General features: G+C 44.7%; 1 protein-coding gene across 2 annotated transcripts in view; it reads right to left on the bottom strand.

Annotated features, from left to right (window-relative positions):
- The window catches only part of TIPARP (TCDD inducible poly(ADP-ribose) polymerase), a 29,425-nt gene extending 24,348 nt beyond the window's left edge, over positions 1-5,077 (bottom strand). The window contains exons 1-2 of one of the 2 annotated variants that reach the window (XM_087440102.1): positions 4,878-5,077; positions 1,256-2,216 (exon numbers count right to left, since the gene is read on the bottom strand). In XM_087440102.1, coding sequence (XP_087296228.1) covers positions 1,256-2,172 — 917 coding nt within the window. In that variant the 5' untranslated portion in view covers positions 2,173-2,216; positions 4,878-5,077. The remainder of the gene's footprint in view (positions 1-1,255; positions 2,217-4,877) is intronic. The other variant, XM_087440103.1, reaches the window with a different exon arrangement.
- Positions 5,078-13,403: the final 8,326 nt, after the last annotated feature.

Here is a 13,403-nt window from a genome sequence, read left to right as displayed (position 1 = left end):
CTTGGAAATGGTTTACTGTGACCATTTGCATGCTGACTCTCCAGACACTTGAGTAGTGTAACCCAACTTATCTGTGAACAAAGATAACTCTCAAGAAAGTTTTTCTCCTGGACTTCTGGGTTAGGATACTCTGCGTATTTTTCTTCCCTATGGGTCATGCCTCTCAGTACTACAACAGGCCGTTCATAATCGGTGAAGCTGTCAGGTTGCCCTCATGGTCTCCCAAGTCAGGCAGTATGCACAAACATGCTCTTCTCCCCACATATAATTTTAATCCTTACCCTTGGTCATACACAAACAACTACTAACATCACACATTTTAACTCCTTCTATACTACAGGAGAAAACAACTTAGAAATAAAAAGATTAATGCTTATAATACAGCCATTTTTGCACTAGCAACTTTACATGTGGCAACTATCATTTTCTTCTTCATTTTTAAGTTCAATTAAAGAATTCAGATGTGGAAATTTCAGTTCCCTATCAGTGAATATTGCTTGGCCATCCATACTAAAAGAACTGATTTATATGTCTTGCATATAAAAACATGATGATAACTGTGTTTTACATAAATCATAAACAAACATTCATTAACATAAATCTTCCCTTCAGCCATCGTTAAAAGACTCTTTCAAGTTTAAAAAAATACCCTGAATTGTGGAACAATTTATTTTATCTGTAAGATAAACAGGATAATAAACTTAATGGTAAAAAACTTTAAGGAAACTAAAAAAAGAGATTTAACATGTTTGGGCATGATCCAGAAGTTTAGACAGAAAAACTGTACTATTCAAAATGAAAAGAGGGCCACAAAAATCTCCAAACAATACTATTTTCTTCTGAAAAACAGCAGCTACTCAAAATGCAAAACTTCATAAACTTAGATACATTTGGTATTCATTTTTTATGTTACAATAAGATTCACCACGGATTTTCTTTCAAAAGCTCTCCTGCGTGATTAAAATAGTATTTGATTCACAACATTCAATGTATATGCAATTTCTCAGTCACACACATATTGCACAGAGTGACATGTGAATTGTTCAAATCATAAAACCTTCCTTGTCTGGTTAGGTAAATAGCCTGCATTCAACCACCATAAAAATCAGGATCGTATACAGCCAAAAGAATAACAGTGGAAAAAAGAATAAACCTGTTAGCTTACCACTGAAAGAAACCACCCTACTAAGCTTTTAGCCTCTTTACCCTCTCTACAGGATTTAACAACAGCTTTAAAGTAATTATAAATACATACCCGAACTTCATTCTCATTCTATCGTTCTCTGGGTTACAGTAAAATCTTTCCAAGTGCTCCTGGGAATCATTGGATACACTCTGCCACTTCTGAGTAGTTGTCCTCTTGATCTGCCAATGATATGGCAAGACCGTGTGGTGCTTCAAACAATCCCTGCCATAAATACAAGTGCCTTGCAAAAAGTCCATGCAAATTTCAACTCCATTCTCTTGGTGAGTGTGGTACTGTAGCTGGTTCACCAGCTCAAACACAAGGTCAAGGGAAGCCTCCTCACTTTTGTCCTGAAAGAGCTCAGTACTCAGCTTATCACTGGTGTCCAAAATGTACTGGATTGTAAAACTGTTGTCTTGGAAAACCCCTGGAACGTAATCCATGACCTTGTCTATGCAGTCAGGACTCGCAGGAACATCACTTGAGACCGGGTGCAAAAGCTCAGTCTGGAAGTGCCCTGCTGCAGAATCTGCCACTGTCCCACTGATGGTTTCCGGGGGAAAGCTGTGATCCTGGATTGCAACCACTTGTTCTGGAGCATCAGCGGAAGGATGGGCTTCTGCTATCTGGCCCCCGACATCGGTCCTATCCGGAATCAGGACAGACATATTGTTTTCTGCTGATGGACACGATGCATTGATTTCCAGGGTTTTTTTCACCAGAGGTTCATGTAAGCTGCTCTCATCTGCACTCTGGTTTCTAGATCTAAAAACCCCATCAAGTGAGCCAGATTCTAGCAAAGTGTTTAATATTGGCCTCAAAGACCTCAGGGTTCCGGTTCCCAATCTCTTCTGATCTTTTTTCTTAAAACAAGTCTTCAACGGAGTGATCTTCTCAGAGAGTCTCATTTGGCATGAAAAGTCATCAGGAGGAGAGGGAGGCTGCACTACACAGTCTGGCTCAGGTTCAGTGGTTTCCATTTCCATGATGTGGATTAGCTCCAACTGCTCCTCAGAGTCTAAAAATCCTACTAGGAAAGGAGAGAAGATGATACTTTACAAGCTGACATCAACTGTATCCCATTCATTCATCAAAATGTTTTGTTTTAGTCTGTGACTAAGTCTCTGAAATCACTCCTCTTACACATGTTCACGGGTCAATTTTAAGTTTTATTGAGAAACCAAGACTTCAAAGCAGCCAAGGCCTTTCAAAAGCCCACAGCAGGTAAAGGTAAAAGAGAGACAGTATCTTCCAATAGGCTCTTGACGTTTATCTCTGGACTGTTATAATGTACAGCGATTTGTAATTCTGCTGTGGTATGAATGTTTACTGTAAGTCTAGGGAGGGGGAGAAATAAGTGCATCTGACGGATGACAGCAGGGAAACCACATCTCCACTGCTTTGTGGTTCTCTTCTCAGTTGTTTATGTATCACCTACTTCATGAAGTGACAAAAACTGTTTTTCTGAAGAAAAAAGAAATTCATCAAATGAAGGATAAACAAAGTTAAATAGCGAGTGATGCTGGGGTGTGAGGATATACTCAGGACATGGGCTCTCAACTGAAATGTTATACGGGAGAAAGCCAGGAGCCTGTTGGAGCATTTTTATATTCAGAAAGTTCCAATATATTCCCCAAGAATGTTCAGGGTCTACTTTTGCAATCCCCAAAACATTACCATTACTGGAGAAGGAATACCAGGGCTTGTTTAGAAACAGACGCCCGGTGTCAGCAACAACCACTGCACACTGTTTTAGAAACCAGCACACATTCACAACACAGAAAGGGCCTCCTTTCCTTGTTTTCAGAATAGTTACATATATGCATTTTTTTAAAAGGCAAATGAAGCATATTATAGAAAAATAACACATGAATATAAAACACACACCAAACTTCAGATTGCTAGTGAACTGAGACTAAAAAACTGCTTTTTTTCAAAGAATCAGACCTCTTGAAAAAAACTGAAACTTAAAGCAAAAAGCAAAGCAAACTTTGTAAAATGACAAATGGTGTCTCCTCCACAATCTAGCATTAACTAATTCTGAAAATATTTACTGAGCATTGTGCCAGGTGGAAAAGGGTTGGTGATGAGCAATTAATCCTCTTCTCTCTTGTCCAACAGACTGAAAGAAATCTTTGATGCAAGGGCCCATGACTTTATCAAGTATGCATTGCAAGTGCCTAGCACAATGCACACAGTGGATGCTCCATAATATTTTTTGGCTGAATTACTGAAGAAACAGCACCTATTAAACACCTACTTCTGTTAGCCTTTATGAGTCAACAATAACAACAAAATGATAAAATTGAGTCTCCAGAAAAATGAGTATTAAAAATATAATTGGAGAGATTAATTTATCTACGTACGTAAAAAGTGCCTAATGATCAAATTCAGAAAAATAAAATAAAAAACAGTATACAATGAAGTTTTAGCGTACGTGGAAAGTCCAAAAGGATCAGGTAGAAAAAGGAGAGTTCAGCGTGAGTTGGCATTGTTAGAGAAAGCTTCACGAAGGAGGAACTTGAAGAAGACATAAATCAACTGGAAAGCAGCCAAGCTAGGCGTTATTATTCATCATTCGGTGCTCTTGCCTCAAGGCACAATTGGCACAGATTGTGGTATTCCCTCCCCACCACACCGGCCTGTGCCTTCCCCCACGCACGCACACACACGCACACTACCCATTCCTATCACACCCAATCAAGGCGAAAACAGACACTAACCAATTTTATTTGTACGTGGGTATACACTCTTCCTGGCACTACCCTCTGTCAAATTCGGAAATAAAACTGAGGAAGAAGCAAAGAAGTGGAGGAGTGGCTGGAGAGGGGAAGTCACTACAACCTAGTTCCTCAATTAGTTTGCATAACACAAAAATAAAGATTGGAAGGACACTTCCTCCGGTCCCCAGCTGCAGGCGACCTCCCGCTCCACCCCCTCACCCCGCGGTGCCCCGGTTCTCCGGCACTCCGGCCCACAGCACCATCCCAGGACACCGCCCGCCCCAAAGCCGGGGCTCTGGCCGCCCCGCCGCCGAGCCCGGGTCCGAGCGACGCCCCCTGCCGGCCGCGGGGACCGCGCAGCTCCGCGCCCCGGGCCGCCCGGCTGGGCCATCCCGGTGTTCCCGAACATCCCGCCCAGGCGCCGGGCACCCCGACCCTCGCCAGCCTCCTCCTCCAAGCGAGCCCGCCAGGCTCCCTCCGCCCAGAGCCTCCTGGCGCCTCACTTCTCGCTGACCTCCTCGTCGACCTTCCCGGGGATGGTCCGCAGAACCGCGCGAGCAGCGCGGGGAGCCGCGGCACCCCCTCGGGCGGCGGCAGGAGGGCGAAGACTTCCGCGCCGTCCAAGTTACCCTGCCAGCAGCCTGCAAACTTCGGGCTGCGGCGGAGCGCGGGGGCTCCCCGCGCCCCAGCGCCCGGGTCTGCGGCGGGAGCCGCACAGACGCGCGCCCGCCCGCGACAGCGGGAGCGGGGAGGCGCGGGCGACCCACTACACCCTCCGCGTCCTCCTCCGATCGCTGCACCTGCCGGCGGCCCTCCGGGACGGAGAGGTGTAGACCAGCGCCCTCCCGGCACTGACAGGAACCGAGTGAACTCGGCACGGGAAGGCATAGTGCTCACATCAGCACCTAGACCCCGAGCGCCGGCTGCGAGGCCGTCCCTCCGCGCCGCCAGCCCCCCGGAGCCCCTACCTGAACGGGCAGCCCGAGCGAGCGGACGCCGGGCGCCGGTCGCGCACGGCCGGCTCGCGGCAGCGTTCGCGGGGCCGGAGCGCAGGCGGGCTCGGCGTCTAGGGGTCGCAGGCCGGGGACGCGGCGAGCGGCGCACGGGCCATTCCGCCGCCGCGAGCACTGAAAGCCGCGGCTGCAGTGCCGACCCAGCTCGCTCGCCTGTCACCTCCAGCTCTGCTTTAAAGTGGCTTCCGGTCGCCTCCTCTCAGCAGCCCGTCGCGGAGGCGGAGCCCCGGCGCGGGGGGGCGGGTGGGGTGAGGGGCCGGCGCTCAGTGGGTGCCGGGAAGCAGGCCCGCCCGTGCGCGTGCGCGCTGGCTCGCTCGCGCGGAGGGGCGGGGGTGCGCGCGGTGGCCGCGCGCTCCCGCGAGGGGGCGTGTCATCTCGCGGGCCAGCCGGGGCCCCGAGAGCGCGCGGCGTGGGGCGGGCTCCACCTGCCTGCAGACTGGAGGAGGGTCACTGTGCTCCGAGGAAACCCGGGCACCCAAGGGAGGATGTGAAACGGAACGACCCGTTTCTGTGCGGTTGGCTTTGTTTGCTCGCCTCCTCACAGACGCCTCCTGCCCCTGCCGCCACTGCACCCGAGAGGCGCGAACGGCTGCTACCGCCGCTGCGGCCAGACGGGGTCGCCCGCCCCGCACCGGACGGGCCGCCGCGCGCCCGGCCGCCGCCTGCCCGCCCGACGGGGTGGCCGGCGATCCTGTTTCAGGGGCAACGTGCGCGGCGGTGCAGAAGGGACAACTACCTCTGGAGTTTTGACGATAAAAGTGCGTGTACGTGTGTCTTAAAGCCCCCAAACACCGTAGCGACTTATTCATTCAGCGAATATTTGTCCAGCGCCTGTTGCGTGCCAGGCGGGTGCCAGGCTTAGGCCACAGCCCCAATCAGTGCGGACACCACTTGTCCTCGGGGAGCTCGCGGAGCACCGCGTATTCACCTCTAAAATACACACTGCGTGTGAATTTGCCGTATTTTCTGCATTGTAAAGTGCCTTGGATGCTAAGTCCATATATCGAATAGCTTTTCAGTGGTGGAGGAAGAAACTACGTTAAATTCATTTAATCACTGTATATGGGGGAGAAGGCCCTCGTCAAAATCAAAGTTAATAACAGCCAGCAGAGGAGAAGGGAACACAGCTTGCAAAGAGATGCTCTCTGCCTGGGACCTGAAATCTAAACTCACTTAATTGCATAATTTGGAGCCTTTCTGGGTTGAAAAAGCCAACTATGACCTTACCAGACATGGAAGCCTATAAAAATAGGAGCTAAGAGGTGGCAGTCATAGATATTATGTTTCTAAGCCTTTCTGAAACTCTTCTAAACCAGTTTGGGTGACACACCAGCAAAAATAGATTAAGGGTAGTATCTCCCCAGCAGGTTTATTTCAGATTGCATCAAGGCAGGGCCGTTAAACTAAGGTGGGAATGATATGGACAGAATTCAGAGGCTAATAGGTAAAAGATAAAAATTTTCAGACTTAAAAACTGGAGAGACAAGCTCTTGGTCTGGTGCCTACTCATACATACACTTGGTCTGGTGCCTAGAAGCAAGTATCTGAGTTCAAATCTACCATTTTACTGTTTGCTTGCTTTCTCTCATCTGTTCTATGTTCTTTCCTTCCATGCCTTCTTTTGGCTTAAGTATTTTTCATTCTATTCTCTCCCAACAATTAGCTTATTTGTTATACATTTTTTATTCTTTTAGTAGTGTTTCAGTTATTTATTGCTCTGTACAAACCACCCCAAAACTTAATGACTTAAAACAACTCTTATTTGCTCATGATTCTGGATTCTCTGGCTCAGGAATTCAGTCAGCGTATAGTGCAGGTGGGCTCATCTCTGCTCAGTGATGTCTGGGCTTCCATTGGGGTGGTTCAGATGGCTGGGGCCTTGCTCAACTAGGGCCCTATATCTTGGGCCTCTGTTCTGGCTCTTGGGTGGGTTCCCTGGTTTTTCTCCACGTGGCTAACTTGGGCTTCCTCACAGCATGGTAATCTCAGGGTTCCAAGAGGGAGCCTTCCAAGAAGACAAGCCTCAATGTGCAAGCTTTTGCTTGTATCTGCTGACTAATGTGTCATTTGTCAAAGCAAGTCACACGACCAAGCTCAGAGTCTATGGCAGGAAGCCATGAATACTGGGTGGTATGGTTCATTGGGGGCCACTTAGATTAAGGGCAGATCACCTTAATCCAATCAGGGATTAATATATAATTAAAAATTACTGCCAGGGGCCGGCCCGGTGGCGAAAGTGGTTAAGTGCGCACGCTCCGCTGTGGTGGCCCGGGGTTGACCAGTCCCAGGCGTGCACCCACACACTGCTTGGCAGGCTGTGCTGTGGCGGCCTCCCATAAAAAGTGGAGGAAGATGGGCACGGATGTTAGCCCAGGGCCAGTCTTCCTCAGCAAAAAGAGGAGAATTGGCAGATGTTTTGTGTTGTTTTGCACAGGGCTGATCTCCTCACAAAAATAAATAAATAAATAAAATAAAAATTACTTCCAGTGTGTAACACTTTGGAATTCCAACTTAAAATCTTTCCTCTTTGGGTCCTGAACTCACATTTTTCACACTCCACTCCCCACACACTCCCTTTGAGACAGTTGAAAACTTTAGCTAGTTCTCAACCTCTCCACTACTGCTTTCAGAACATCGGTTGCCTCAAAGGGAAGAATGGCACCAGATTCTCCACTCACACCACTTTTGGATCTAGGATCCTCAGACTGCTAAAGTTTTACTGCTCCAGAAAAGGTTTCCTCCACAATGTCCACCTCAGCTGTGACCCTGGAAGATAATGGAATAGGAAGATCCTCCTACAGAACAGAACCCAGAACTGACAGATTAACTGATCAAGGGCATGGATTCCTTGCTATAATTATCCTACAGGATTTGAGATGTTCTGTGGACCAGTGACCACTGTGTGTTTCCCATTTTCCTTTTTTCTGAATAGGAGTTTTACCAACATCCTGTATCTTGTCTATCACCATTACTTATTACGAGTATTGAAGCAGATAACTTTTCTTTAAAAATTGGTTGCCAGAGCATGAGGATCCACACTCTTGATGGGGCATACCCCACATCATCAGGACTTCTGGATCCTGGACTCTGAGCTCAGTGCAGTAACTGGATGAGACTTGGGACTGTTCCTCTTAGGGATTCCTCCTTATCTGAGAAGAAGGGGCAAGTACTGCTTGTTGCCCCTTTCTTATTAGAAATATCCTGAGACTTTTTTTGTTTTGTTTTCTTGGAGGATGAGAGCTGGCAATGTGCCTAGCCAAAAAACTTATTTCCCTAGATCCCATACAGTGATGGATGGCCATGGGATATAGTTCTACACATATAGTGAAGATTTCTAGGAAAACATTTCTTTTCCTAATCTAGAGACAGCCTTTCCATTTCTTTCTTGTTTTTTCCTTCTCCCTAGAATACTAACATGAGGATGGAGATGGAACCTCATGATGAAAATAAGGTGAACATGATGTGGAAAATGTGAAGATGGAATCCCCAAACTAGGGATGCTGGAGCAGAAAGATGGAAGGAGTCTGGGTCATTCATGGCATCTTGAAGCTGCTGCAGCAGTCCTAGACTGGCTACCCCCAGACTTACCGTTATGTCTGAAAAATAAACCCCAATTTGGTTAAACTGTTTTTTGTTATATGTATATATACAAACTATCATAAGTTATCTTCTAACTAGTCTTCATGCTTGCAGGCTCTACCAGTTAGAGAGCAACATGACCTAGTACGTTTGAAATGTAAGAGCTATCACAAAGCAATATATCAACTCCTATAGCATTTCCTGCCAATTCCACAGATATACCAAATTATATCATTAAGAAACATATGTTGATAAAAGAAAAATTGGAGAGGATACATAAGAATACCCATTGTTGAACCTTCTAAAGTCCTATTTTAACATTTTGCGGGGCCGGCCCCGTGGCTCAGTGGTTAAGTGCGCGCGCTCTGCTGCTGGCGGCCCGGGTTCGGATCCGGGCGTGCACGGAGGCACCGCTTGTCCGGCCATGCTGAGGCCGCGTCCCACATACAGCAACTAGAAGGATGTGCAGCTATGACATACAACTATCTACTGGGGCTTTGGGGGAAAAAATAAATAAACATTTAAAAAAAAAAAAACATTTTGCTGCAGTTATGTTCTGTCTTATTTTATTCAAAGGTTTTTTTCCTGTTCTTACAGCATTACTGTATATTCACGTTTTACCTAACACTGTATCATAAGCAGCTTTCCATGTTAACACAGTCTTTTAAACAAGCAGCTGTTTAATATTCCAAGTAACTACAACAAATTTTACTTAATCGGTTTCTTGTCATTGAACTTGTCAATTCACCTTTTTTTTAAATCATCGATTCACTGAGTATCTAGTACATTCAAGTCACTGGATTAAATATTGTAAGTAACTATACATGAATAAGTGGTTCCTCTTTGAATGCTCTTCAAAACTACAAAAGACACAAACATATACATTCAACGTTTATGGCATACGCATGTGTACACTTTCTATATGTGTCTCTATGCCATTTAATTCTTCTTAAATATGCTTGTAGGATTGAAATATTCTAATTTCCTTTCCATATATTCTTTTTATCCCTAATTTCTGTTATCCTTGTCTGCTGGATTTGGTTTAGCATGACTGATCAAGTAGAGTACATGAACAACTTATTAATGTAAAAGCCAAGACTACTTACTTGAAATTTCCAGTGACTCAAGACCTCCCATTTTCGTCAACAAAGTACATGCTATAAAGTATCAATATCTGTTGCTTTCTGTTTTTGCAATTATTACTAATAGTTAATTCCCCAACATCCTTCTGGTGAAAAGATAATCATTTCTGGTTACCACACCAAGAAGGAAACTAACTAACGTGACTCAGAGAGCACAGTGAAAGACTGGAGATTTGAAAAGAGGTCTTGGCTCTTCGCAATGCTGTTCTGAGATTACAGCCAACTCGCATAAATGGCAGACTGACGATTCCTTATCTAGGAGTGCTAAGTCCAAGCTATAATGTTTTCTGACTATATAAATAAGGACAACTTATTCTTTAACTCAAAAGAAGTTCATATGTGCATGTATCTAATATATCCAAAGTGAAAGGAAAGTCAAACTATTATTATCTAGGCAACTGAATTACTGTTGTTTTTAAACATATAACATCTATTATTGAAAATTCTGTCTTGATGCTATTGCTAATGGGCCAACTCCTGGAACTTACGTCAAGGAAGATCTCCTGTTTTCCTGAGAGGGAGTTCTGCACTCTTAGGATTCTAGAGCAAGAAAAGATTTTTGGCTGAAATTTATTAATCTCAAGTGGGTTTTAAATATGGTATTGATGAGAGAATATTGGAAAATGCTACTAGAGAATATGTCAGAGCAACTAAAGGTAGTGACTTGAATCAGCATGAATTAAGGGTGAATTAATTCAGTGCTTGGAGGTAGGTTGGTTTAGAGCCAACATGAACATGCTTTAATAAATGTAAACTTAAAATTCATATTTTCATAGAGTGGTAGAATGTTCACTTTGCAGACCATTTCCAACTTTTAAAAATATTTCTTAGTTATAATCTCCTCTTTCGTGAAACTCAGTTCTTTTCTACGCCTCTAATGAGGCAACAAGGTGCCTCTGTCTGGGTAAGAAGAGGATACAGGTGTAGTGGAAAATGAAACATAAAATATGGATAGGATGAGTTCTAAAATGCTTATGCCAGATCACAGACAATTCTGTTTGTCTAAGATTTGCAGTTAGAAACTGATGGTCATCTGCTGGAGTGTTCTTCACAGGATCCATGACAGCCAGGCGTGGTCTTTAATCCCTTTCAGTTTGGACCTGTTAATTCCCACAGCACATCATCAAAGTGCTGTCGGATCTAACTGGTTTTGGATCTATATGAAATGATTCCCTCAGAGAAGTCCCAGATGTTTTCCTGACCATTCTGTCAGTTGATTCAGTACACATTTATCAGGGGTGTATGTGCCGGACACTAGTTATACAATGGTGACTAAGATAGTCCCTACTCTGTCAATTTCTTATAGTGAAGTCAGTGAACCGACCACCCAGATCCCCTGGGAAAGTCTGCTGCAGAGTCTCCAGCCCCAACCTAGGCCTCCTGAATCAAAATCTCAGAGTGCAGGGGATTCTGCACTTTGAAGAATTTCCCTCAATACTGCTGCATTAATAGCTTAGTCTTTTGCGGGAGGGGAGTGCGGGACTGGGAGGGGACGGAGACTTGGAGGATGTGGCCAAGTAAAAAAATAAATGAACACACTATAGTGTGGTAAGTGCTGTAATAGAGGCATAAACCCGCAAGGTACTAAGAATGTATAGAGAGGAGGAATTAAGTCTAACTGTACACTGTCAGAGGAGAGGATTACCAGCAGCAGATTTCTTGAAGTATCTAGAATTATTATTAGAATGTTAAGAAAGTCAGTTGTTTCTACTTGGGGTACACCTAAATTTAACAGGAAAAAAAACTTTACTTTTTAAAAAAGTGAATTCCCAAGTAATTAAAGATGATCTTGAAAATCATGTGCAGAGATCATCTGAGTTAACAGTACTTCAACTTGTGTGAATTTATCCTAAGGATATAATTAGAGTTATATGCATGAGTTTGGTTACAAATTTGTTCCCTACAACAAATAAATTGTGTCCATGTGCTCTTTTTCATTAAGTCCCAGACTCAGTTCTCTGTGGGACAACTTCCCTGTTCCTACTTCTTATACTGTCATGAGACATTCTGGGCCATAAATACTTCCCACTTTTGCTGTTCAGGCTCTGCAAAGCCAACACTCTATTTTTATAGTAAAGAATTTTTCCAGTGACAAAAAGAGAATTTAATAATTTAACTGATCAGCAGCCCTGATATAGCATAAGTTTTCATGTTGATGTCCAAACTCAATATGGCGATTTTGGTAGACTGGATGTCCCAGCCATTCACTGAGGAGAGATGTTCTGATGCCCACCTGCCTTTCATTTCCGATTCCTCCACTAGGCAGATAGCTTCTAGACCATAGGTTTTCACCTGGCCTGTACATGAGAATCACTTGAGCCACTTAAAAAAATATGTATCTGTTCCACTCTCCACACAAGACCAATCAAAGCAGAATCTCTCAGGTGGGGCTTGCGCATTGAACCGGGACTGTGTCTTCTTTATCTTTGCCTCCCTGGCTCCCAGGAGAGCAACTGACTTTACCAGGCAGGTAATGACTCCATTCATTCAGTCATTCAACACATATTTATTATTCGTGTTCTAGGGGCTTCTTAGCGCTGGGGATACAGCAGAGAATAAAACAAACAGTCACCTCTTATCAACATTTTAATGGGGAAAGACAGACGGGGTATCAGCTGGTGATGAAAGCTATAAAAATAAAACATGGTAAGGGTAGACAACCACATAATTTATCAAACAAGGACACTTTGAGAGTAATCATTTATAATTATGTCAAGATAATACAGATGAAACCAGGACTGTCCTGGGTAAATCTTACTCTAAGTAAGGTGTTAAAGAATACTGTGGCTGAGGGAATAAAAAATGGTGTGTTGTCTGGAAAGGCATTTCCTAAATGGAAACATTTAAGCAAAAGCCTGAGGAAGATGAAGGAGCTAGCCATGAGAACATTAGGGGAAGAGCATTCCACATAGATGGAACAGCATATGCAAAGGCTCTGAGGAAGGGGCAAGTTGGCATGTTAGAGGAAAATCGCAGAAGCCAGTTGGATCGGAGTGGAATGAACAAAAGAGAATTCTGCCAAAGAGATCAAGAGAGGGGCCAGAGGCCAGATTGCATATCTTTTAGGCCTGTGGTAAGGACTTTGGAGTCCACCTTGAGACAGAAGTCTATATATATTTACATGTTAAAAGGATAACGCTGGCTGCTGTCTGTAGAGGAGCCTTGTACCATGGGAGGAGTGAAAGCTCAGTTAATAGTCTCGAGAAGAGATGCCGGTGGCGGGACTAGTGTGGTGCCTGCGGCAGTGGTGAGATGGGCTTGGGTCCTGGGCGTGTGCTGAGGGTGGAGCTGGGAGGACTAGCTGCTGAGTTGGATATAGGGTACGAGGGAAACTGGAGAGCCGGGGGTGACCCCTCAGATTTTAGCTTGAGCAATTAGAAGAATGGAGTTGTCGTTTATTGAGATAGAGAAGATCGTGGGAAGGTTTTGAGAGCAAGGGGCAACAAGAGTGTAGTTTTGGATGTGTAAGATTGAGATATATTAGATGCCCAAGTGGAGATGGTCAGTACGTTGGTAGTTGGATAATGAAGACTAGAGTTTAGGGGAGAAGTTGGAACTGCTTACAACCATATCTAAGAATATCCCCATTTCTAAACCTACACAGTGAACACATTGGTTCCTCCATTTGACATGAATGTTAATTAGGAGGGCTTAAATGCGTATCTTTTAAAAAGAGTAGTGGGCTATATTCTGCATTTACAAAGCAGAGAGATTTATTTTCATGAAGCCAGTGTTGTGTCCACTCATTTCACATTTCTCC

Source organism: Ceratotherium simum, chromosome 15 (assembly GCF_057802395.1).
Source record: "Ceratotherium simum simum isolate JZ-2026a chromosome 15, ASM5780239v1, whole genome shotgun sequence".
Lineage (NCBI taxonomy): Eukaryota > Metazoa > Chordata > Mammalia > Perissodactyla > Rhinocerotidae > Ceratotherium > Ceratotherium simum.
Note: the sequence above shows the minus strand (reverse complement) of the source record. Positions and strands in the feature narration are given on the sequence as shown.